The 27,693-nt window shown below is 40.1% G+C and overlaps 1 protein-coding gene across 3 annotated transcripts; it reads left to right on the top strand.

Annotated features, from left to right (window-relative positions):
* The first annotated feature begins 5,112 nt into the window (after positions 1 to 5,112).
* On the top strand, positions 5,113 to 27,594 carry LOC110966433 (synaptopodin-2). Of its 3 annotated transcripts, none has more exons than XM_022215795.2 (5): positions 5,114 to 5,314; positions 13,250 to 13,401; positions 16,022 to 16,809; positions 18,591 to 21,568; positions 25,532 to 27,594. In XM_022215795.2, exons 1-5 carry the CDS (start codon positions 5,207 to 5,209, stop codon positions 26,129 to 26,131), a joined length of 4,626 nt encoding a protein of 1,541 aa, XP_022071487.2. In that variant the 5' UTR covers positions 5,114 to 5,206; the 3' UTR covers positions 26,132 to 27,594. The 3 variants fall into 3 exon arrangements, with proteins under 3 accessions (XP_022071485.2, XP_022071487.2, XP_051799842.1); XM_051943882.1 differs by having other exon boundaries at positions 18,591 to 21,508; XM_022215793.2 differs by lacking the exon at positions 25,532 to 27,594 and having other exon boundaries at positions 5,113 to 5,314; positions 18,591 to 23,626.
* The last annotated feature ends 99 nt before the right edge of the window (positions 27,595 to 27,693 follow it).

The raw sequence follows: 27,693 nt of genomic DNA on the forward strand, positions 1-27,693 counted from the left end.
ACTGGTTGATTTCCGTTTCTGGCGATGTGACTTTAGCTAGTTTGACAGCGCTAAGACTGTTCTTCCGATCCACGCATGCGCGGACTGGAGGAGCCCATACACGTCAGCACATTGGTTGTGGACCTGTGTGATGCATATGAGTTTCATCATCACCTGAGCACTGAACATACACTAATTTTCTCTGTGTTTTACGATAAATATACATCCTAACTAGCTTGAAATTTACCATTGGTATTAAAACATAAAAGAAAACAGAAGAAAATGCCAGATTCCCCTTAAATTCATTGACAAGGCAAGTAATAGTTAAAAGTTGAAGTGGTACAATTAATGCCTACCTTTAAGGAAGGAATGTTGCAAAACTGAAGTCCATCCTCTTTCTGAATTCCAAAAAAGATTGTGACAAATAGATTGATTTCCTCGAGGCTAGATTACTGTAACTCACTGCTGCAGAATAAAAAAAATAACAAATAATTACACCTGGATTATCATCTGTTAAAAATTAATTTGACAGTTCTTTATATTTGTTTCTAAAGCCACACGTAGATTGGCATGTGGGTATGTTTTTGAATTTATCTGCCTTTGCTTTATCTCAAGGCCTCTTAGATCGTCATATCAGATGCTTCCAACTGTTCCATTATCAGGGCTCATGGTAGAAAGAGGTCAAGCTTTTGCAGTTACAACTCAAATGCTTTGGAATAACCCATCTTCTCATAATCAAATATTCCTTCTCCACTTAAAATTTTTAACATACATGTTTTCAATGACTTTTGGCTCCCCTAATCATCTTATTATTATTATTAATTTATGCATTTGGCTGTCGCTTTATATTATGAAAGACTACATTCACTATTATTATTGTATTTAAAGTCTCTGTAACAGAATGGGCTCATCCTGTAGCCTCCATCCCTCTTCAGTAAGTGTCAAAAATAAAATATGAAAGAAGTATTTGAAAAAAAAAATGGATATGACTAAGTCATAAAATGTCTGTGAGGGAGTGTACATGGAAACTATTTCAACTGTAGACCTTCATTTCATTTTTCAGTACTAGCCTATATTGCAGAGATAATCAGTGAAAAAACAGGGCTTATCAAAATTTGTGATATTTTTGTCATTTGAAGGGTTATTTATCGACATTGCCCAAAGAAATAAAAATAGGAAAATTATTTTTAAAATACAGATTTTTTTATTTTGATTTCATTTTTCCTTTTCTTTAGAAAAAAACACAATTAATACATACACAATAGCTGTCAGTCACCGTAGTATTTAATACTTTTGGAAAGAAAATATTATTTTTTATTTGTTTTATTTTTTAAAGAATAAAACATCTGTCTACATTCTGGCTGTCATAAATATTACAGAGTAATTATTTGAAATTACCGTAATTTTCACAAAATGTTTGGAGAAAAACAAAAAACTAAACTGGTTGGTTTGTGCAAGATGCTGACAGGGGGTCTAATTTTGAAAATTATTGATCCTATTTCCTGCATTCTGGTGTAATTTAAGAGCACTTTGCCTGTTAAAATCTTATTATAGAGCTAACATAAAGGGATAATAAAAAAAATTGAGCTTAAAAAAATCAGAAAAAAACAGAGCAAGGGCAGACAGTATTGAAAATGGCTCTTCATGTAAAATATGGATGAAAGTTCTGTGGCTGGATGTGCACAACACATTTCAGTATTTTCCATAAATATATGCATAATTGAAATAACTCCAGCAACCAATTTGTAACATTTGTCTTGGAGGATTTTAATGCACACACTCAACAGCTTCAAGCTGACCACATCAGCCACCTAAACAATAAAAAGTGCTTAAGCAAAAACAAAACATGTCTTCATAACTTAAATTATCCATTCACTGAACAGAATTACAATCAGACACTAAACTCTATTAAATGTCAAAACAATCCACATGACTAAAAACTCAACAGCTTTACAAACTCTAAGATTAAACTCTCCACAAGGATCCAAAATAAGTTGGACTTCTACATGAGAGCTTTAATTATTCTTCATCTACTTCCTGAAAAGTTTGGTCAATAAAAAAGACAGAAACTAATATTTTCAGCTGAACTAAAGACAGACTTTGTGATTTCTCTGCTCACATGTTGTGTTGTTGTAAATTTACTCTTTCAAATAAATACCCTCCTTACCTTCTGGAAACCAGTGTTTGTCTTGTTTTTGTGTCGCTCCTCGCCGACCCTAGACAGCCAGTCATAATGTTTTTTGAGCAACACACCATACTATGACGTTTTTACAATGAGGGTTCTACTATGGAACCAGTTTGACATGTTCAGTTGTTCTTTGTGTAAAAACTCAGAGATTTCAGGTATCAGAAGATGGTTTTTAACTTTCTCTGTTAACTTTCTGCTTCAACTTTAAACTAAATTTACTTCACTAAGCCAGCCCTGTGGACTTCCAGTAAGCTGTGTTCCTATTGGCTGTCCAGGTGGCTGCTTGGTGTAATCAGGAACACCTGAGCAGCTCAGTGTCTTCCTGCTTTATTTCACTGCAGTCAAACATTTCCTCTGCTTCTCTTCACCACTGAACCGGGTTTGACTCCTTTGGTTTAGTTTGTTCTTTAGGCTTTCTTTGGCTTGCAGCTTCCAGCAGTAAAATCGTCTTTAATGTGTTTCAGGGGTTTGTACTGGATAGTTGTCTTGGTAAATGTGGTTCTTTAGCCACAGTTAGCACATGGTGCTAATGTGTGCAGTGATTAGTGGATTTGGTGCAGCTGAGTTGTCTTTATCTTGGCTGTAGTGAGTCTTTAGAGGTTTTTGGTTGTTTGTGAGCCAGTGTCGATTGTACACATAGGCTTTTAAACACAGGTGTGTCACTCAGGGACAGCCAGCCTGACAGCTACACAATGAATTGGGGAGCGTGTTGGGCAGAAAATACGGACCTGATTTTCACAAACCTGGTGTTCTCTGGAGTAAAAACGCGAGCTGGATTTCCCTAAAGGCTACATATTCCCATAACAGCAAAGTGGAACTTTTTTTTTCCTTACCTGTGTCATATTTGGAGTGTGGCGTGAGAGCGTGTGACTGAGTTGCGTGAGTTTGTAGCCCTGTGATAAAGTTGCTGGGAAATGCTGCGTTCAGGGATCGCTCGGAGAAACAACCAGTTAGAATGGAGTCTCAGATGTGCTGCCACTTTTTAAATAATTAAGCATTACAAACTGTTCGAAGAATAGCAAGACCCATTTAATATAAATGCACACAAGGCAGATATGCAAACCTTATTATGCTGGCCTGTCATTTGTTGGCTTTGTAGTACAGGTCTTGTTTGGAGATAATGATCCCAAGTAGCTGACAACTCCTTTACTCAGTGAGGAGAGCCGGCAGATCGCTGACTTCCTCAGCCACTACTGCATTATTTAAGCCTGTCTGTTGACACTATATTACTAAAATACCTCTTCAGTTATTTATAATTCTGCATCATGTGGTTAAGCAATCAGTGATTTGGTTAAGGCCTTGAAATATATTTTTAAAATGTGCTGTTATTTTGATATTGTGGTTTTTGTTGGGTTTACATGTTACAATCAGTCACAACTGCTGTTTAAGAAACAAATGATGTGATTCAAATATGAGACATGTTGTAAAATTGCAAAGAGTTGTTTTTTTTTTTTTTAATTATCTAGATGGGATGGAGGGCGATGAGGTGACATGAATAGCACTGGGGGGTTTGTCACCTGGACGCCCTTCACATTCTTTATCTAGCTTTATCTGCTTGCCGCTACACAGTTTCAGCACAGAAATATCTCTTAAAGGAGCAAATATCTTGGAAAATACTTTACTAATTCTGTGAACAGGAAAACACTGACTTAATCCTGAATTAGAGGGAGTGTAGGCCCCATCCAGCTGTGACCAGCCAGGCAGAAAATACTGACTGGACTTGTCAGAAGGTGGAATTCAAACATGACTCAAATAAAATGCCACTTTGTAATGCTGTTTCAAGTTTCCAAAGAAACAACAGCTGTAGTTTCATCTGCCTTTAGATAAACTCTGCAGAAAGAAAAACTAAATCACAACGCAAACAAGAAGTCTACAGATTCAGTACCTTATCTAATGTTAAATTCCATTTCTAAGTTGTTTTTCTGTTATTTTGAACATTTTAATGCCCTCTGTAAAGTATTTGTAGTTACCTCTGGATGAACTTTGCTATTCAAACAGCCTCAGTCTTTAACCAACAATGTTTTCTTTAAAACTCTGCAGAAAGAAAAACTAAACTGAAACACAGACAAATGAGAAAAGTTTAGGGTTCATTCAGAAATGTCCTTATTTCGGATAGAAAAGCAGTTTTGGTATACATTTTTAGTGTATTTATACAATATTATATTACATTATTACCATATTTTTACTACATTTTTAATGTATTTTTCCATTTTTACCATGTTTTGCGACATTTTTTCTATATTTTACAGTTTTTACTGTATTTTCACTATATTTTTACTGAATTTTATTATATTGTTACTATATTTTTACTATGTTTTACGAGATTTTTTAAAAATATATTTTCCTCCATTTTTACTATATTTTTACGTTTTTTTGAACATATTTTACTCTAATTTTACTACATTTTCCCTATATTTGTAGTGTATTTATAGTATATTTTATGGCATTTATACTATGCTTTTTACTATATTTTTTTTTACTGTATTTTTACTACATTTTCCTTGTATTTTGATTGTATTTATACTATTTTTCAACCATTTTTTTCTTTATTTTTAGTGTATTTTTACTATATTTTGATTGTATTTCACTGTATTTTATTACTCTACCATTCAAAAGTTTGGGGTGACATAGAAACTTGCAGGAATATAATAGTCTGTTTTTGCTGTTGCATTTAACATTAGTCTGTTTTGTTTTTGTTGACTTGTTGTAGTTTGTATAGGCTTATTGGCTTTTGTGGATGAGAGGAGCTATATCAGAAATTATTCCATAGCTGTTCTCCAAAGTTCATCAGGATTCTTTTGGGGGTGTTGGTGTAAAACATCTTCATACCAGAAGAACTCCAATACAAACCACTAGTTGCTTGCAGCGCCTGAAGGCGGTCCTTTGCGCAATGACGTCTGCTGCAGCGGGCTGGACTCAGGCAGAACTGATGGGGATTATACAGCGGTGCTCTGGAGGTGGTTTTTGTAAAGTGCTGCTGGTCTGGCTGACAGCTCCATGAACGCGCTGTGGAAGTTTGGCTGAGGAGCTGTGCGCAGCATGGGCACCGGGGATTACATCTGCGTAACGCTGCGCGGTGGTGCGCCCTGGGGATTCACCCTGCGAGAGGGAGAGAGAGACACATACAGACCTTTTATTGTCTCGCAGGTATGTATTTACTATTCTATTTATAGGGTTAGAGAGAAAGGCAATTTCACTTCTCTGTATGTGTATGCGTGTAGCATAACCGATAATAAAGCAGACTTTGACTATTTATGTCTGTATTTATCTTTTAAGGTGCTCCACTTACTTATTAATAAATATTTATGTGTTTAGAATTTTGCCTGTCTCCTCTCAGGCTGTTGATGAGTCGTCTGGTGATGGTACAATCAGCCACATGAAAGTTTCCACAAATGCTATAGAGCTCCTTCACTTCAAATTCCCCGTGGATGCATGTATCATCAGAACTTCCTTGAGAAATTCTGAGGAAAACAAACACATGTTTTATGAAAAAGCTGACTAGTCTTTGGGGAGAGAATGTGTTCGCAGCAGTGCGTGTCTGCATTTTTGTGTGCGTTGGCCCTGTTTTGGTGAGAGATTCCTCAGCACCCTTATATGGTCAAGGCCAAGACAGAGTGTGAAGCTCAGGGCAGTGAGATCTGCTATCAGTCACAAAGACTACAGCAAGAAAACAAAGCATCATTTAGAGCAGTGACTAACATGAAATGTGCTTAATGGTAATGGAAACAAGCACAAAGAGTCATAGAGGTTCAGGTAAAACCTCTATGATCATGCAGGTAACACTTTTAAAAACATTCAAATATGTGATAGGAAGGAAGGCAGGCAAATGTCATATAGGCTGTGTGCCTATTTCAGCTCCAGGACATTTGTTTAATCTGATAATGAGGTAGTAAACCTGAGGTGCTGGGTTTTATCGACTCCCAGGTGAGTCCTGATGAAGCCACGTTTATGATTCTTTTACATACTGTAATGGCGCTATACAACAAGCTAAACAGCTATTTTTCTCCAGTTCTTCTTATAGTGTGGCCTATTTATATATTCATTTTTTAAAATGATTTTATCAATCCACCACACGTTGTTAGATCTTAATGTGCAATCATTTGCTGCTTGTTATACAAATCGGGATACTTTTTTAACTGGTCAACAGCTTTTTGATGTGTTCAAAAATTGTACAGCAGGTTATTGTTTGGAGTTGTTTGTACAGAATGTACTCAACATAAATGACAGTTCAGCTCTAACAGAATCGATGTGGCTATTGTAATGATGAGCATCTAAGCAAATATAGATACTTGCAGGCTGGATCACATTAACTCAGTGTTCTTTCAAGGCATGCATACTAAAATGAAAATGTCAGTAGTGCACATATGCAGAGGGAGCTGATTCAACACTTCTTTCTTTAGATATTTTGCAGCGATGTATGCAGCACTGAAAGGTAAAGTCAGGTGCCGTTACTTTGAAGAGCTGCTGAGACTCTATATATGGTACTCAGGCTGTACAGATCTCTCATCAACTTGGCGTCTAAGTAGTGAACATGTAAATGTTTTTCTTATGCTTCATTTCTGCAGCATAAAAGCTCCACCAGAAGAGAGAAACAATAGATCAGTCAAGTGACAGATGCTTAACCTGTTTCCAGCAGCTCAAGCCAAAGTAGCTGTAACTTTAACTGAGATTTCAGTTTTTTTTCTAGATATTATTTTTGCATTTGACAGCGTGAAACGGTCCTTTTTATGTTTGCTACTGAAGCAAGAAGCTCGAACACCTTTAGTCTGAAAGAAATCCAGACAAGAACAAAGTATTTTATCGCCTCTTTTGAAGTAGTTTCCATAAATTGTATTGAAACATCTCAAGAATAGAGCATGCATGGGCAAGTCCAAGATCCTGTCAGAATTTTACACAAACTCATTCCTGTAGATTCACAGCATCCTTAAAATCATTTTAGTTTTCATTTAAACAAATACCCTGTGAAGTCTGGTATTGAAAAATGATTGCACTTGGGCTCACGTAACCCTTACAAAATAGTGTGCTAAAAATAGGAACTACCATGAGGTTTAATAAGCAAAACAAATGTGAAAATCTCTATTCTTTCTCCCTATATGAGGGGAATGCCCCCACTTCTAATGCCTGTTTAGGTTGTAATTATCTTGTGAAACTTTACTGTCTAATTTTAGACATAAATGTGGTGTTTTAAAGTATTCTAGCCTCCAAAGTGTTTTCATGTGTTATATAAGAGTCTTGTGAATACGCTGCATCTAACTGTGGTCTATTAAAGTGAAGTAGCTACACATGATGCATAAGGCCTCAGTCTGGGACATCTGGGGGGTTTAGTCTACCTCATCTGGAAGGCATAACTCTGAGCATACCTCCAAACTCCTCTAGTGGGAAGGACAGCGAGCCAAGTCTGTTAGTTAAAAGTCAAAAAGTACAAACATACCAAGACCATAGCAAATGCACTTAAGCTAGAGGCTCTCCTGCATCTGATAAAATGTTTTTTTCAGCCTCTGTTGAATGTAGTGGAAAGTGTTTCCTGAGAGAAAGTGATTGTTCGGTGTACTGACAAGCAGTGCAGCGTCAGGGCATGGGGTATCCACTCTTAAAAGGTTCTTTCCATATAAGGGAGGTTGTATTTTTCTTCTTATTTGGAGTCCTGGCCCGAGTACAAAGTTGATGAGGTCACTTTATTTTTAAAGCTACAGAAGCTGCACAATAGAAAGTTGGACTTGTCATGTCCTCAGTGGTAAATGGGAGCAAATGTGCAAAGATTTTCCAGCGTAATGTGCATTAAAACTAAACAGATATCCTAAAAATAATGAGAAATCCTACCAACCTGAACAGGAGACATTTTTAGCCTAATTACTAAAGTATGTCATCTTGGTATGTGGAATGTCAACATGCATCAGATCAGTTATGGAACGCTGAATGATGAAGTAGTTGTAGTCTTAAAGCGAGTCTGCAACAGGTTTGGAGAATTTGTCTGAGTATATTTTATATTCAGCATGAAATTATATTCATATCCTGGTTTGATAGTCTTCTGTGCCAGGATTATCTTGCTTTCTGCAGAGCAAAGACCACTATTGTTGCTGATGCTTCAGCCCTAATGGTGCACCATAGGAACCTTATTAAGCTGCCAAGCAATCAGCAAAATGTCACTGCCTCAGTCATTCACCGCTGTTTTTCTGGAATAAACAAAGCGCTCCACAGCTCCTTCCATTAACTGGAGATTTGCTGTTGTGTTTTGCAGCAAACTGTCTCTGTTCTGGGCCTGGGAAAAAGCAGTGACCTCAGATGATGACTTGTGCTTGTTCTTTGTCCTTTTCTGTTTCACTTCCTCGAAACAAAAGGAAAGTCAGTGCTGCAACAGATTTATATTTTGACGGTATAAGAATGTGTTGCAGAATTTCTGGCTGTGGCCTCTTTGTGTCAGTGCAACTTCAAGCGCGATAATGAAGCATTAAATCAAACTGTTAATATATACTTAAGATTTAGAATCCTGGATTTGCATGTCAAATACCTGTTTCTCCCACTCAACTGAATGTAAACAATTTATGTTACAGTCATTGAAATTATGGTAGTGCGTGTAGTATTTTGACTGATACCCTCTTTTGGAACCTATGTGTGAAATATGTTAATATGCTATATGTTCTTTAACACTCTGTCTCCCTCCTTTTTCTTCCTTTAGTTGGGTTTGGAAAAGTTATCTCATTTTAAGCTCCCAACCATTCAAAAATCTTATCTTGGATGTTTGAGTCTTGCTGTGCAGAATTATGTGTGTTTAGAGTTTCAGAAAGCTTTTAGATTCTTTTGAAGTTTTTCTGTGCTCACCTAAGCTCTAAGTTTAAAGCTTGTACCTGGCAGCAGGATTCATGGCTTCACAACTGGATTTAAACTTAAATCTGCTTCAATATGGAAAATTAAAACACTTTAATGATGTATGTATTAGACATGTTGCATTCAGTCAGTAAACAAGCCAGGTAATTTAGAATATGTTTGAAAGCAGCCTTTTTATGTATCTTGAACTCTACCTGAATGAGATCTTTCAGAAAGTTGATTGAAAAGTTCCTTGTAGAGTTTTCAAGAACCAACATTTATACTGACAATCAGTGTGTTTACCAAAACACCCTTTATAAATCTTGAGGTGTCACAAAGTCCTGGATTTGCTAAGCCAGTTTTTAAATTTTTGTTTGTATTTCTCTTCATCACTGCCTGCAGAGTGTATTGTGAAACCAGAGCCTGACCGATAGATTTTTGGGAAAGAAAGAAATTCTGATATTGGTATTTTGGCCAGTGTTGTTTATCTATACACATACAAAAATAATGATAATGATGCTAACTTTATTCATTTAGCATCTTATAAACAGAAGGCCAGTCAAGTTCAAACCAAACCAGAGAAGGGTTGCAAAAGGTTGAGAAATAGTAATTAAAACATAGGAAATGCAAAATACTACATTTTATTTAAAAAATATGTATGTGACAAAACACCAATTGATACAAATACAGTTATAGCCACCAAAACAATGTCATAGCATAGTAAAGAAGAGGAAAAAATAGAGATCCACGAGATAAGAGCTAGAGAAAATCGAAAGTAAAACAAAGGCAAAATTAGTATGTTTTGAGTTAAATGACCAGTTAGCAGCTTACCATGAAGACAAAGCTTGACTCTACATCACTATCTGCTCAGCTCTGATACGTTCTCTGCTACATGTGCTGCAGACAGCCCAGACAATGCAGTAGAATAATGGAGTCAGAACTGTTCAGCTGGACAGACTGTGATTACACCATTTCTAAACTACTCCAAACATCTTTTTCAGGATTTTTCTCTGTTAAATATTGTTTTGATGTCACCATGTATTGGGCAACATGTGTGCTGATACTGATCTGTCACAGGCCAATATCAGCCAAGCAAACAGTCAGGCTCTTATGAAAACTGCTTTATCGTACTAGTAGCTGTAAAAACTCTATGGGATAGCTTTACAAGTAAATAATGATTTCAACAAAACACACAATAAAACCAGAATCGCTAATAGAATCCAATGTGGTAATGCAATCTCAATCTGTGCCACAGTAAAATCTGAACTGAAGCTTGACATTAAATTTTCAAATTACTAACCAAACTGCAATATCTGTTAGAAAAATTAGATTGTTCTCCCAAACTGATCAGCTTCAGCATGACACAGTGCATGTCAGCAAATGCAACATGTGGCCCTCCTCTAGTGGAAAGCATCTCTCAAGAAGCGAGTGAATGAAGACATTACATGGAAATCCCCCCACATGGTGTGAGTTCTACCTGCACGGCAGCTGGAAAATATTTGCCTGAAATGTAAAAAAGCATAATTGCTCAAAGCTGCAAAGGGAAGGAACTGCCCCGAGCTATACCGACACATTATGCAGTCCTGTGTTTCCTGTGATTTTCTGTTGTATTTAAGCCTATTAAATGTATAATTTGAAAATGGGCTTACGGTGCTGTTTAATTACGGGCCTCCCATGATGTCGGCAGTAAATGTGATAATTAGATTTTTGGAAAGGCTTTTTTTTTGGGAAAAAACCCAACCAGTCCTGTTTATGTTCCAGTCTTCTGACACCTACATTTGTCTGTTATCCTCTCCAGGAGAATTACTGCATATGGGCTTCTCTTTACAAGCAGCACACTGCAAACACTCGGTCGTATTTGACTCCTTTGAACGTTGTCTGACTGTGTGTGTTTGCGTTGCGAGGAGAGACAACGACAAATGTTTCCCCTCCTTTTTTGGGAGCATCGAACGGTTGCTGTGGCATTCCAGACAAAACCATCCTCCCTGTAGTGAGGTGTGAGTCCCAGTGGACAGATACACTGACTGCCTTATAGGGACTGTTTGCACAATGTTACCTCTTAAAAAGTGGAAGTAGCATGGAGTCAAGGTGGGGAGGGTTTATCTGAAAGTTACTTTAAAATATCTTGTATATATGTGTCCATTTTATGGTCCTGGATGCTGCTTATGTTAGAGTCAGACTTGTGTCTCGGATACGGTCTACTCCGACTACATTTGTGTATAAATATTGCTTTTGTTGAATGCAAAGAAGTCTGATATTGCATGTGAAATATCAGTGAAGAAACTAAAGTAAAACACACAGATTTCACTGGGATCAGTGGACAGAGGAAATTTCTGAATCTATGCCCTGCAGAAACAAATAATAAAAAAAAATCTGCGTTTCTGAACTTTTTCTTCTTTTTCATGTGTTCTGGTCATTCAGAGATTCCCCTTGTTCTCCTTCAGCAGCAAAATGTGTGCATGTGTCACCACCTAGCGACAAAGTTGTTTTACTGCAATCATATCTGGAGCTGCATTGAATGCAATTAGATTACATTCAGTGGTAAAGTTACAGCATTGTTTTATTTGTTATCCTGTACTGTAACACTAAGTTTAAGTTTATTTCAACACCCCGCATATACAATTAAATATTTACAATTCCCACTAACTTACAGTCACTCGCAAGGTTTGAAAAGGGGATGAAAGAAGCATTGCTTTTCATTTTCCAACCCCTCACACCACACCACCACATTCACAACATATCAATACCCTACCGGACAATAAGAATATACCAACACTAAAATATAAATGACTTCCTTATCGCTATTCACTGTATATATTCGCATCAGTGCACTTGAAAACAATAATTTTTTTTGTTATTTTACCACATATTGTCAGCCAAGTTATATCTTTTTCATTTCACTGCATGTGACAGTACCAAAAGCAGAAAGCCATCAGAAAACACAATTTCCATTCATGTTATTGTGGGTTGTATTGCTAAAATCAGCAGGGAAATAGAAGCTGAAGAACCTTTTATTGTAAAAACATGCAGAGAGACTAGTGATGTGATTAAACATTTTAACTTGTTGCCACTTTAGCAAATTAATTGATGGAATAGTTCTTCATATTTAGTGTCAAAAATCATCTATGTTGATTCTGATTCCATAAACCTGTAAATGAATCCTTCAAAGTGATTAAGATACATGACTTCAATATGATGAAATAAAAGCTGATGTTCATGGCATGTTGTCTTTATTTGGGAATCGACAGCAGAGAAGCACAAGGATTATATGTGACTGGAATTAACATTTGAAAATAATTACTCTTCCTAAAGCAATGCATTTGTAATATTTGAACCTATTTCCTGAGAGCACATCCTCTAATTGCACAGTACTAAAGTCATAATTTATCCTCCTGGCTGCATAAGTGGCCTTTTGTGAAGAATTTATGGGGTATTTCTCCTTATTAAATCCTCTTATTAATGAACCATTTTATAGGCTTCAGGAACCAATTACAAGAATATGAAACCATCAGTCATTTAACTGTGTAAAGAGGTGCCCTTTAAATGGATCTGTGCAGAGCTGGCCTGCAGCTAGAATATGCAGCGGCACAGTTGAGATTCAAGGTAGAATTGCCGGTTTTATCATCAAAACACCTAGCGTGTGTGAACTGTGAAAATAGTTGTTTGACTCAACAGTGACTTCATGCATTTTGAGTAAAATTATGCATATTTTATTTCTCTAACACATTAATTATCCCAGTGCGCACACATTGTCTTTCTGGCCTGACTTGAACTTGGTGCACATCAAAGGAGATGTCCAAATTAAAAAATCAACAGAGGGAGTCCCTCAGCAAATGTGCTTTGCTTTGTGCTAAACATAAATCACTGCTTATTCACTAATGCTCTGTTTTGCCTTGCATCATTATCATTTGCACCCTGATCCTTGTACTTATGATAATGCATGTTTTTGTCCTTTTTGGAGCCTACAATACTGCTAAAATACTCCAGTCCTGGATCTGTGACACTGACCTGGGGAATAAGTGTCTGTTTTCTGACCCTAGTAGCAACTGACAACATTTCAAACATGATTTATTTTAGCTTCCTGCAAATAGCTGCACTGTCATAGCTGGGCTGCATGAAGGTTAGAGGGCAGTTCTCACACTTGGAGGATCCCCGCTCTACAGCTGTTCAAATTCTGGATCTGAGTTTACACATTTTTTTTCAGTTGCCAGCAGTTGCGGCCACTGATGCTGCTCTTTTGGTGAAGAACTGATATCTGGTGAATTTTGTCTTCCACAGGTCGAGGACGATGGTCGTGCCTTCCAGGCTGGAATACAGGAAGGCGACGAGGTGGTCTCAGTCAACGGGGAGCCGTGTGCCGATCTCACCCTTTTAGAAGCGTTTGATCTCATTGACACATCGATCGACTGTCTGCAGCTGCTTCTCAAAAGGTAGAGCTACATGCTAGCTATCAGCTGAGAGCATATAAGCATTGTATATCAACAGTCAACAAAAAAACGTAAGCACAATATCAAGCTGTGTTCATCAAATATCTGTGCATTTCATCCAGAGCAGTTGCAAAAATAGAGAATTGTTGGACCAATATAAATGAATTGCTTTAATTGATAACACACATAGGCGTCAGTTTAGGGGGGGGGGGGGTGCGGTGGGGATGTGTCCCCCCACTTTTTGTCAGGGGTCATTTTGTCTCCATCACATTCAAATTCTTCACATGTAAGCCGTTGTAAACCCAGTTATTTTCAGCGGTATAGAAAATTCTGACGCTCCTGAATGCACCATCCGCACTCGGCCGAGAGTTGCACAGACATGCAGCACACCTTCGTGAGGTTAAAAAAAACGTGCATATGCTAAATTTGCGCCCGTGCCAAGTGGAAACTCCGACCAGACGCGTACAGGGGCAAAATTTCGGCCCGGGAGAATTAGTACTATAGCGGCCCACAGACCCTTCTACTCACATGTACCGATGGCGCAACAGGTTGAGCTTCTACAGCTGATCGCCGCTGCTTGGGACACACGTCTCAATTCTGATCACAGATGTATTAGAAATGACTCCCGAGACACACACGTTTTGCACACACTGTTGCTCTGTGAAATCTGGCTGGTACAACTGTGTCCGACCGGTAGCGGAAACGCGGAAATGCCCGGCAGCAGCCGACCACGCGAGTTTCCTGTTGCGGTGACAGACTGGCTTGGCTCCCTGCCAAATCAAATTTTCTAAATCATCTGTCCAGCCAGATATTATTCCTGACGGGCCGCCAGTTACCGACCACTAAACAGTCGCATTAACCGTGGCATCTCGCCTAAACAGCGGTTAAAGTACTGGCATTAACCGGTGCCACAAAAAGTGTCACTGCACAGTGGCATTAACCCTGCCACAAAAAGTGTCACTGCTTGCTGCCAGTGCCACAAATCGGACCTGCTGTCTCTCTTGAATTGTTACTATTTAGTTTTCGTGAAAGTCAGCTTGAAGCATGTGGTTCTTCCAACCTAAGTATTTGCTTTACCCAAATGTAAAATACAAAACTCTGAAAACCAGACTACTTAATGACATTCATTCAAGAACGTGCTTTTCTTCAACTACAGCTCAAACAGACTTTTCTTCACAGTGTAGATGAACTTTTAATTTGCAGACATTATTTTGATGTGTTGTGTTGACATAAAGTTTAGAATGGTCTCTGTCTGACCATACCTTAACATTACTAAGTGTAGTGTGTTGTTGGTTGAACATAATTTCTTTAAAAGTATTTATAATTCAAAAAAGATTGTTGCAAACTGTTGCTGTATTGTTGTTGTTGTTGTTTTTGAGCCAAAACATATATTTTTTAAAAGTGTAAATCTATGAGGATGATTCAGTAATGCTTCAAAGTGTATAATGACAACTGAGCCATGCAGCACTATAGTTCCTTGGTGTCCACAACAGCAGTGCAAACTGATTATTCCACCATTGTATTAGCATTTAGATAGCATGTTGTTTTATGACCTGTGTCCCATTGCATAGTGCAGTGAGCTACTGACTGTCTTTGTGCATCCATGTTTGTGTGTCTTTTAGTGAGGTAATGTGTGTCAGCCATGCTGACCTTCTAACTGGCTTAGCCAACGTGTTACAGATTTGTGTGTCTGATTGGCCTTCAGCTGCTCAGCCATTACTCAGTTGGCATTGCCAGCCTGTTTATTAGGCTGACATGTCCTCAAATAGTGCTGCATGTTCCTTAATGGGCCTGTATCTGAACTGCATGTGGTTGCTTTGAAGGCAGATTAAAGCAGAATCTCGTTGTTAGATGAAAGTATTTTCGAGTGTATAGATTCTGTCTTATACAGCACAGGTTTATTTGTGTTAATCGTGTTCCCTTTACTGCATATAGAATTTAGTTTTTGTCGACTTGGAAAGCAAATGACCTCAGCTTGCAGTTATCAGTATGAAGATACATCAATCTTCCCCATTTGGAGAAAAGGGGGAGTCTTTAAAGTCTAAATCACTTAAATTCAATAACTGCAGTCACAGATAATGATATTCTGTCACGCTATTCTAGGCTGACCTTGAAAGTGGAAATTAGGCAAAGTGATGTTTATGCGTGATTAGTTTCCACTTCAGTGCCCTGACCTTTTTGATTAACTTGCTGAATGAAGATTAAATCTACTTGATTGCTTTGACAACTTCAGCAGCACAAGAGAGGCTTGAATCTAATGGTTATATTTATCAGGGCAAATATGTTCTTGTTGAAACAGTGTGTGCCACAATGATTCAAACAGGTTTGCCTTGCCGACCTTTGTCATTTTAATAGAAGTAACCATAAAAATTATTCTCCTGCTGATATAAAATTAGATGATTTAAAGGTAAAATACACACTTACTACTTGTTTTGATTTCGTTGAGAGGTACTTGCAGTGTGAAGTTAGTGAGTTGGCATTTGATTATAAATATTCATCTTTAACTCTTTATTTATCTTAAAATGCACAAATCCAGACAATCAAATAAAATGTGAAGTGGAATTTTCTCATGTTTATCTTAATTTGTATTGCTCATTGCTGTTCTCCTCCTCTTCTCTGAAAGATACCAGTCCATCTCCTCTGAAGACTATGAATCTGAAGGGACATACAGTGATGAGAGGGCCTCTGCTGGTGAGGCTTCAGAGAGCACCACCCTCCATATCTTCTCCCCAAAGCACAGGTCTGAAATCCCAAGAGAACTCCACATATCTGAATCCCAGGACGAGGCTTACTGTGTGGAGCTGGACAGTGATACTAAGGTTTCCAAAGGACCCCAGTTGCTTTGCACCGAGCTACATACTTCCTCGTCTGATGCTCGAAGTGGTCAGGGGCCCATTTTGAAGACAAATGATGACAAAATGCAGCGATGCTTCTCCTCAGGTGAAATGGTGGAGCTCCAGGTGTCCATGGCTGAGCAAACCTTGGATGATTTGGGTTGCACCTCTCTTGGAAGCGCTCGTGGGTTTGAAGGGGAAATCTCAAGCAGAGAAGCTATTGAGAACATCAATACCACCATCACCACATCACACTATGTGCCATCTTCTCTCAGACAGCCGCTCAGCCAGCATGGAGTGGTCATCTCACCCTCGATGCAGGGGCAAGTAGAGGTAATTTTTCAGCAGCCGGGAGCAGGGAGGGGCATCCTGAGCGTGGGTGGCCCCAGGGTCAGTGAAAGTGTTGGAACCCAAAGTGAAGGAGAAGAAGGAGGAGGAGGGTACTGTGAGGGTGTCCCTGGGTCCTTTAGTGTCTCATTTGAAATTCACCCAGAAGACGCAACAGCAGCAGATGAGCAGGACTCGGATTCTGAGGGGGATCAAGATAAACCAAACAAGCATCGGGCTAGGCATGCCAGTAAGTACAATTGGAGCATTTTCATTTGTATTATCCCCATGTGCATTCTGTGACTTTGTGCTCCTGAGCGTGAGTGTAATAAGGATCAATTCTTTAAGGGGTAGTCTGCAACGCTCAATTACATTTGTCAACATGTGTGCATTCCAAAGCCTGATTTCAAAGTGTGTGTCCGCCTTAAAATAGAGCCTCTCACTGCAGTTGGAGGAGGGTGCTCATTCCTTTGAATGGAAGTAGATACATCCGGGTCTAGCCTGAACTGTGGTAGAACCAAAGTGATAGTAGGGAGATACCATGAAGATGTGACATTCTACAATGTAAAGTGTCAAAAAAATAGGGTTACAAAGACACTGAATTGATCATATGCAAGAAAATGCTGCACCTTCTAAAAAACTATCCTTTTGAAGAGGCATGATGGTGAATATAGATACTAAGGCGTTCCTCTGAGCTGTGTGGAAGACATAAATATAACACCAGCACGCTGATGATGCCTGCAGAAGTGGCCCTTTGACAGACACCAGCATGTGCTCCCTTAGACCGTTACCTGATCCTTTCAAACTGGGTGCTTTAACTGAGCTAAAAAGTGAGTCTGTTGCTCACTCCCGCTGTCTCCTGTACCTTCAGGTTAGTCTTACAAGAATATGAAAAACTAAGCCTGCTTGTTGTTTATATTGTAGCCTGACATTATTGGATGTTTGAGATGGGTTTTATCGTGTAACGTCTGTTATTAGATTGGCCCATGTGTCAGCAAATGTGATAGATTTAAAAAGGGCAGGGTTTTGTTTTTTTAAGTGGACAGCTTGTCAACTGACAGATACGGACTGGTAAAGACGCTCCAGTCCTGGTGAATTTATTGCATCCAGGCTATCTTTAGTCTTGCTCAGTTCCTATTCGTGAGCAACTGATTTAATATAGTGCATTGTCTGTGAACAAATGAGAACATTAGACACGGGTCAGAGAATTTCAACATTGCTTTATGGGTTGATGTTTTATGTTCAGCTGAATGACCACAACTGGAGTAGCACAATCGCAAATGTCTAGCAATAGATGGATAAATATTACACATGGACTAAGAATATACTACGTGTATCATTTCTTCTGTGATTTAAACAGTTAATTGCTTAGTTTACAGTCCAATGATGCAAGTTCAGATTAGTTCAACCACAGTCAAGAAGCTTTAATAGTTTGTTGTCATATCTGGTTGTGCTTCTTCTATTTGCATTTGATGTATTTTTATACAGTTGATATCTCTGTGTCTTTGTCATTTTGCAAGCTGGAATTAATTGCTTTGCACCTTGCCTTTGTTTTGAAATGTAATTTTGTCATCTGTCACCAAGTTACTTGCGCAAATTCTGCCAGTGAGTTGTTAATCAAGATACAGTTTATTTTGTAATTCAAATTCAGGGTGAGCATGTTGCAAAACCAGCTTTCCACGTTTAGAATTTTCAGTAATTTCATTAATTACTTGAGCAATGCAATACTATGTGCAAGGACTGCCTTGAGCCTGTCCTTAAGTAAGCGATCAAAGAGCGGAAAAGTTCAAACAAAATTTGTATTAATTGAGGTCGAGGGAACACTGTTGCAGTAATTGAAAGTTGTTGATTTTTTAAACGTAAACATGCAGATTTAAATGCTTTGATGTTTTATCTTTTTTGTAAGTTATTAATACCTTTAATTTCAGAGGGAATTTGTCAAAGATATATATTTTTTAAAAATTTGCAATTAAGGATCCTTTTACAAACCCACTCTAAACACAGAACTTTCTCTTTTCTTTCTCTGCACAGGGCTCAGGCGTAGCGAGAGTCTGTCTGAGAAACAGGTGAAGGAGGCCAAGTCCAAATGTAAACGTATTGCTCTGCTTCTTACGGCCGCTCCACCCAACCCCAATAACAAGGGGGTTTTGATGTTCAAGAAGCATCGTCAGAGGGTCAAGAAATACACACTTGTAAGCTACGGCACAGGAGAAGACGAGCCAACTTGCAGCGACGAAGAGGACGAGGACAACGGAGACGACAAGAAAGAAACTTCAACTGTTGAATTTACCTTTGTAGCTTCTACTGATTCTGAAATAGACAAGCATTTTCTCACTAATGCCAACAATAGCAAAGGAGTGCTAACTTTAAACTGGGACAAAGGTCTCCTTGAAATTGAAAGGAGCTTGAACAACCAAACAGAGATGGAGTGTTTGCCTGAAACCAAAGGAAAGGGTGCCCTCATGTTTGCCCAGCGGCGTCAGAGAATGGATGAGATTTCTGCTGAGCACGATGAGCTTAGGCGCCAAGGGATGCCCGTTGAAGGAGTGCAGGAGGTTGAAAAGAAGGTGATGGAGCACTCCTACATACAGTCCGCAACAGAGGGCCATGCTTACATGGATGTAAATATACACCAACAAAGCCAACAACAGTACCAGCAATATCAAGAACAACAGTACTATGAGCAACAACAGAACTATCAACAGCAGCAACAATACCAACAGCAACAGCAATACCAACAGCAGCAACAATACCAACAACAATATCAGCAGCAGCAGCAGTATGAGCAAAGGCATTATCAGCAACAGCAAATTTATCAGCAGCAGCAAGAATATCATCAAGAGCAACAGCAAATGCAGCACTATTCAACAAACATCAATGGCACAGTGCAACATCAAACCAATGAAATGCAGAGTTCTTTCAGTAATCGTACTGCAAAGCCATTCACAGCAGAAAACATGGTGGCTATCCCTTATTCTCATGCAATGAGTGGGACCAATCAAGAGTCTGTTGGTCAAGGAGAGCAGATAGCATCCCGTGATGAGCGCATTTCGACTCCCGCAATTAGGACAGGCATTTTGTTGGATACAAGGAGAAAGACTACTGGCAAACCAATGTTCACTTTTAAAGATGCCCCAAAAGTATCACCTAACCCAGCACTGCTGAATCTCCTCAACAGGAGCGACAAAAAGTTGGGTTTTGAGTCAGGACCTGAGGAAGACTACCTTAGCCTTGGGGCTGAGGCTTGTAATTTTCTCCAATCTCAGCGAGTTAAACACAAGACTCCTCCACCAGTTGCCCCAAAGCCTGTGATCAATCCCAACTCTCCTCCTTGGTCTCCGCAGATAGAGGCGACCAACCAGGACATGCCTCAGTGTGCTGAAAATAGTCTGTCCACACCTGCTGTAGCCCCCACCGCAGAGGCTACTCCTGCTCCAGATCTAGAGCCAACCCCTGCACCTGCCCCTGAGCCCTCTCCCCCTCCTGCCCAGCCGGAGACTCTTGCCAGCACCACCCCAGGGGAACAACAAACATGGACTCTTCCAGAGCCTGAATCTCAGCAACAGCCTCCGCAAGCGGCAGCTCAGGAGGCAAATGGCCATATGAATTCTACTTTGCAGCCTGAGTCCTCTCCTGTGACTTCCTGGGGTGCAGCACAAACACAAGAACAACAGCCACCTCCCAATTCTTGGCATCCAGCTCAGGTACATTCACAGGCACCACCTCCAAGTGAGTCTCCCCCACAGCCACCTTGGGTGACACGTCAGCCTCCTCAGAACCAAGTACAGCTTCAACCCCCAACAAATACTTGGAGCTCTCAAGTACAACCTACCTGGGCTCAACCTCATGAGCAGCCACAGTCCCAGCAGCAAGTTCAGCCACCCTGGACACACCCAAATGAACAGGCCCACCGACATCAAATGCAGCCAACCTGGGGTCAAGCTCAAGAACCAGTGCAGCCGCAGCCCCAGATCCCATGGACACAGCCATCTCAAACAGACTCTCAACCTCAACCACCATGGGTGCAGCAACCCCAGAAACAGTCCCAAGCGCAACCTCCTTGGGCTCAACAGGTTCAGCCAGAATCTCAACCACAACCACCGTGGGCCCAGCAACCACAACCACAGCATCAGGCTCCACAACAAACATGGCAACAACCCCAAGCACCAGGTCAACCTCAACCGCCATGGGCCTCAATTCAGCCTCAACAGTCTCAGCAACCTTCAATTAATGCATGGCCCCCATCACAAACTCAAGCCCAAGCTCAGCCTCCTTGGATGCAAGTAGTCCAACCACAGCCTCAAGCCAATTTAAATCCATGGACACCAGTACCTGCCCAGGCCCAATCCCAGCCTTCATGGGCTCAGCAACCTCCAGAACATGGTCAGCACCACATGAACGCTTGGGCCCAGGAGCAGCATCAGACTCAACATCATGCCCAACATCAGGCTCAACACCAGGCCCATCAACAGGCCCAACACCAGGTCCAACCCCAAGCACCTTGGGCTCAACCAGTTCCACCCCAGCCCTCACCACAACCAAACTGGCAACAGCCCACTTCAAAATCTCCACCAATAAACACATGGCCTCCAGCTCAAACACAGCCTCAGACACCTGTGAATACTTGGACACCGCAGTCACAGCAAGCACCTGTGAATGTTTCAATGTCAACAGTGAACACTCGACCCTCTCCAAAACCTTGGCTTCAACCACAAAACGCCCCACAAAGCCGGACCCCTCCTTCTCCACCACAGCGAATGCACTCTTTTACTATTCGTCAAAGAGCTTCTTCACCCATCAACCCAATGGCCACTGTCTTAAACCCCTCCTCCCAAGGTTCAGCTTTTGAGATGCCAGCTGTCAGAGGAAAAGGAGCTGATATGTTCGCCAAGAGGCAGTCTCGTATGGAGAAGTTTGTTGTGGACTCTGAGACTGTGGAAGCAAACAAGGTAGTCCGGTCAACGTCACCAGCTGCTTCCCTACCGAATGAGTGGAAATATACTCCCAATGTACGTGCTCCACCCCCACGGGCATACAATCCTATTCAGTCCCCATCTTATCCCCCTGCAGCAACAAAGCAGCACCCTTCCAGTAGCACATCAACCAAAGCCAAGAAAAAAGACAAAGAAAAACCAGCACCTGCCCCTAAACCTCTTAATGTTATAGATGTCATGAAGCATCAACCCTATCAGCTAAATTCCTCACTCTTTATCTTTGGCCCCGGAGCAGAGGCTACCAAACCCGCTCCACCTAAGCCCAGCATTTCACCTCCTAATCCACCTGTTGATAACCAGCCAGTTACATATGAGCAAATGGCCCCAGTTCAGCCAGCTGGACCATTTGGTGCCCCATACCCCCAGCAAACATATGGGATGCCCATGCAGCCTATGATGCATGATGGCCACTATCAGCAACCCCAAGCTAATGTTTATCCTCCCCCTAATCCTTATCAGCAACCACCTGGTGGTCCATACCAGCAAGCATATAACCAGCAATATCAACAGCCTGCCCCACCTGCTTATCATCCCCAAGCCCCTCAGTCTCCAAACAATCCCTACCAACAGGCGTTGCCAGCTGCCTACCAGCCAGCCAACAGCCCTCCCTATCTGGCAACTCCCTCTGCACCTTACCAGCCACAGCCTGCCAGTAGCTATATTGCTCCTAGTTTTCCTGTGGCTGCTAGGCCTGAATCCACATCTGGTGGCAACACTGCAACTGCTCCTAAGCCTAAGTTTACAGCAAAAAAGAGCTCTGCTCAGGTGTGGAAGCCTACAGTAGCTGATAAAGAGTGATTCTCATAGAATCATGACATGCCGAGTGCCTGCTTGAAACAAAGGGTTTGTGCTCTTGCAGTCCACTGCCACGTGGATGATTTTTAGCACATAAGTTGCTTTTGCAATATATTCACCTCCACCTGCTCTTGTTTTTGTCATAGAACAGAGCTTGATGGTTTGTAAGTTTTGAAAACTAAGACATCCTGAACAAGTTAAGAACATACAAGTGAGAATAGGATGTAAGTATATCTTATCAGATGAAAAGCAGTGAAAATAAACATTTTTATAGGAAATTATGCAAAAACCACTATAAATTATTGCAATTTTATGTGAATGATTGTAAAGTGGTGGCAATATAAGAATGTAGGGGGGCATAAAGCTCAGTGTGAAATGAAAGAAAGAAACAAGGGAGATAACAAATTAGAAGTAATGGCAACAGAATGCGAGACAAGAAAGTTAATTTCTGAAAAGAGGAATATGCTAAATGTTTATTATATTATTTAACAAACAAATACAAGTACACCAACTCTGTACAATGAAATTAAATAAAGGAAACATTAAAAGTAAATAAAAGAAAACTAAAAATAAAGGGCTAAGTGAGAAGGGTGGGGTCTGTGGGGTGTCATGATACCAAGCAGAAGGGCTAAATTTGTGATGTCAAGTGCAGAGTTTATGTAACAACTCCAGAGTATCAGGTCATTTTTAGGACATAAATTATTTCTTGTGACAACAAGCACTGGCTTGCTTAAACAAAAATGTTTGATAAGTGGACAGGTTTTTGTTTTTTTTTTGTCTTCAGTGCCTCTCCCCAGTGTTTCCATAGCTCCCACTGAAGTGGGCTAGTTTTATTTTAAGCTTTTTACCAGCTGTTGCATCATGTTAGATACTATATTTAAACTGCCTCATGAGAGGGAGTTGTGAGGTCCAGAGAGTAGGCTTCAATTTCAACTGAAGCCAATGAAAGCTATTTCATTTCAGACCTTCATAGTAGTTTTTTTTTTTTCTGATGACAGACACACACACACACACATATATAATCACACACTCTCTTCTTGGTTCATTCTTCTCTTGGTGTTGTTATATATACAGTATATATGAACAGATAATGAATAATATAAAACAAGAATTGTTGAAAAGATAATCAGCCTGGTGATTCTCACAAATATATTTTTGTTACAGGGCTGCTTTTGTCCTTCATGCTCTTTTCTCTTTTCCTTTTTCTTTGTGTGTTTCTCTTCATAGTGCACTTTCTGTATGATTCACTGCAGTGCCATTAAACTGTCTTTTATCCTTGTTTGGTTTCCTTTCTTTTGTCCTTTCAGCATGCTTTTAGGGTTTCTTCTATTTCTAGTCACTTTTCATCTTGCTGAATTTCACCGTTTCTCCACCTGTACTATAAATACTAACAGTTATTGTATATTTGCCCTGTCAAAAATTTCAGTTGCAAATCAGTCAGAATTACATCAGGTGGTTCAAACAGAATCAGTTTTCAGCAATAAAATGAAATACAGCTTGGCAGTTGTCATCCGGTTTCACCTCATTATCCAAGTAACCTACTTTTTCAGAAGTTGAGGTGAGTGCTGGAGAAGCACATTCCCGCAGAATGACGACCTGCTGATGCATTTTTGAAGGGTATTATTAGATTGATGACTTCACTGTCACCTCATTGGATCGTTCTGGAGGTCAACCAAGCGGTCCCATGCTGAAATGCACACCCATGTTGTGTCATGCATTTTAAAAAAGGGCTCTTATTTGTTAAGTGGAAGTTTTAATATCATATGTTCATTAGTTGGCAGATTTCTGCAGCTGTATCTGGATGAGTCTTTTCTTCCCCCACTGCCTCATTGACTGATTACACGTGCATCTGTATCTGAGCCATAGTTGTTTGAAAGTTTTGACAGTTTTACATTTTAGTGTTTGTATTATTCAGATTAGGAATTCATATATATATATGCATTTATGCGATGAAGGAAAAATGGAGACAACCACAACTTTACTTTAGCTTTAGAAGCTACATAGTGTTAAATCTATGCTGATACGACAAACTTTGGTACCGAATGCTGTATATTATCTATGTTTTAATCAAAATAAGACAGATGTTCTACATGTAGATACTCTCAAATGTATTTTCTTGCACGCCCTGGCCATACATAAATTTACATAATTAGGGCTGCCTGCATGTGTGGACTATTTTGAACATCTGCCTCAAAATGGAACTCCCTGTATGCACACCGTTATAGATGCTTCTGATCTGCCCGTTTTTGAGATACAGTATGTTAAATTCTGCAGACTTGGCAGATAGGCAGACATAAACAATGTGCAAATACATAGCCATGCAGGCAATCTCCTTCAGCAGAATGGAAATATGACCTGAGATTTTGTACTAATCTGCTCATACATTCATGTGCCTCTCCTAATCCAGGCCAGGACTGCTGCAGGCATTTTCAACCTACCAGATACCTGAGTCAGCAGAGAATTCATTCCCACTTGACTTGCTTAGCGTTTGTCTTCTTTATGGCTGCCCTCTCTGCTCTTTTATTCTCTCGCCCACCCCCATCTTTTACTGTTTGCTGATAGTTCACATTTTTCACCAGGCGATGGCAGCACTGCCTTTCCTGCATGTGTGCAATATTCAACAGAACATGTTGTGTAGGAGACCATGAACAGCACAGAGGTGCTTTGGGGTGAAGGGGAGATTTTGAATGAAGCATTCAGCAGTCACCATCTTATTGCTCCTGCAAAGCAATGCGCTTCAAATGAAAACAAGCTAAATGTGGTTTACTTCAGGAAGCTCCTGCAAGCTCATGAGAGTTGTTCTGAGAAATTAAACTGCAGTCCACTCTGCTTGGACAAGTTCTAAAGCACTGGGTTGAAGAGGCCTTATGTGAAATGGATGAATAAGTCCTCAATAAGTTTTAATAATAACGCATTTCATAGAGCTTGAAATGGCTTTTGCAAGTAATTTATTTTGCTCGCTATTACACATTTCAGTACCGTTTTATGTATTTATTTGCAAAGAATAAAACATCTCAGTTTTACACATGAAGCACAATTAAAGAGTGGTACAACACTTGAAAGAAGTATTTTGACTATATTTTTCCACTGTTTTTCAAGCTGATTTCATTTGGCCCACTGGCCAGTCAGTCCAGCACAAATGAACCCTTACTAAAATAAACATGTCTGGATCTTTCTTTGCAGGCGGTTGGCAGGAGCTACTCCCTTTCCCCACCAGCCAGAGTACCGTTCACTGGCCAGAAATCAGCTTCTGCTTCTTCCTCACCAAGGCCTCTAGCTCAGGCCCCCATCACTCCCCAAGCAAGGCAGACATCCTGGATGGAAAAAGGCCACAAACCCCCAACGCCCTGGGAGGCCGCCTCCCGGCACCCTTTTGGCCTGGTGGATGAAGCCTTTGCTTTCCAGAATCTCCAGCAAACCCTTGCTTCAAATGTTCGCTTGGCAGCCCAGCGCAAAATGCTTCCTGAGCCTCCAGCAGAGTGGAAGGCTGGAGTTCCTTACCGAGGCCCCCAGAAAACAGGCAGCCAGACTTGGAGCCAGAGCCAAAGTCGCAGTCAAACTCGAGCACCGCTTCCATCATTCCTGTCCCCAACAAGGAGCCCCGTGTCCACCCCAGTCAGTCATGCTGGTTATAGGTCCCTGCCCAGACAGTGGCAGCCTCAGAAGCCTGTGATGCACGCAAACCCGAGGCCCTCAGTGTCTTTGTCTGAGTGCCAGAGGCCCTTGGGAAGGCAAAATTACAAGTCTGTGTACACCAGCAACACTTGGAGTTGGAGGCGGTAGGATACAGCTCAGCCTGTGTTTTCTTTGAGAAGTAAAATCACATTAATCACAGATTTCTTCGTGCATTTGCAAGCAGTTAGAGCATTTTTTTTAGAATAGCTAAACAAAGAATAGAACGTTGGTAAGGAAAGAAAGCTGAAATGGCAAAAATTTGATAGATTTCTCCTGGTTTTGATAAAACACTACCATTTTTAAAAGATGCATTCTACTGATTTTGCTATCGTGGCTTCAGTTTTAGATGAAATCATTTACTTTGCATGGCATAATCAAATTAGTGAAAAGACATGTTGAGTTTGGACAACATTTGTAGACTCGGTAACATTAAATTGACATATTTCTAGTTTGGTAAATACACTTAAGTGGGCCAGTTCATGAGATGGAAATGAGTATGTAGTTTAGAATGGATATAATGAGTATGAATGAATATAATTAGTAGAAAATAAGTGAGAAAGATTTGAGTGATTGTATAGTAACAGTAGCTATCTTGAGACATAACTGAAGTATACAATGAGAGGTAACTGTAGTATCTTGAGAGAAAGGTTTCGTATGATAAGAGAGAGAAAGAAACAGAGATCCATCCTTCACCTAGTAGGTCGCAAGTGAAGATTGTTTCATTGCAGTTCATCCTGGTTTCATTTTCTGCTGTGGATGTATGCATTTAGCATGCAGGGTTCTTGGAGTGATTGTGCACTTTTTTTTGCTGGTTTTGTTTGAATTTCAGTCCATGAAACTTAAGGATGGTGCTTTTACAACATGAAATTGCCTCCATGTGCGATTTCAATTAGCATTGCATTAGAAATGAGGTTTAAAACTTGGGGAGAGGTTATAACTCAGCATGTGGGTGGACACGATGTTATGTAATCTTGAATGAGTGAGATGAATTCACTTATCTACTTGGTGCATTTTAATTAGTGCATTAGCATGTGGCTACTAAACACTTCTTTGTGTACCTCAACAAACAAGTGAATTGTGACAGTATATATGAAAAATTAACTGAGAGATAATGAGTTTCAGTTGGGAGTGAAAGTCAGATTGCTAAATGTGGGCAAGTTCTAATTATGACAACAAAAGTGATTGTTTTAGTCAATAAAAAGGGTTTACTGGGACTGGGAGAGCTGCAGAATGTAATGAGCTTGTATTTGATTTGGGCTTTTGCTATAGACTTGTAATCATCTCCAAAAATGAAAGCTCGGCTGGTGTTTCCACAGAGTGTACATAATGTCCTAATGTGATTCTCACCAAGAAATCTCATAAACATAAATAAGATTTATCACATCGCATTGTGTTGTGTCTCAACTGACTCACTTAGTGTGACGTTTTTACTGTACTGCTTCCATTCAAACAACACAAATTACGGTCCTTCCACAGCTCCAGTAATCCAGTTCAGCTGCAAACTAATTCAGAAAAAGATTCACATTCAGCATTTCGCTAAATAAATTCAAACAAATAGCACTGTTTCACAACTTGCACTGCGTGTTCGTGCTCTGTCCAAGTTTGAAGCACTTTGCTCTGGGCCATTTGTTGCTTGCTGTACCATCCCATGAAGCTGTTTGTGTGATGTG

Source organism: Acanthochromis polyacanthus, chromosome 23 (genome assembly GCF_021347895.1).
Source record: "Acanthochromis polyacanthus isolate Apoly-LR-REF ecotype Palm Island chromosome 23, KAUST_Apoly_ChrSc, whole genome shotgun sequence".
Taxonomy (NCBI): Eukaryota; Metazoa; Chordata; class Actinopteri; family Pomacentridae; genus Acanthochromis; species Acanthochromis polyacanthus.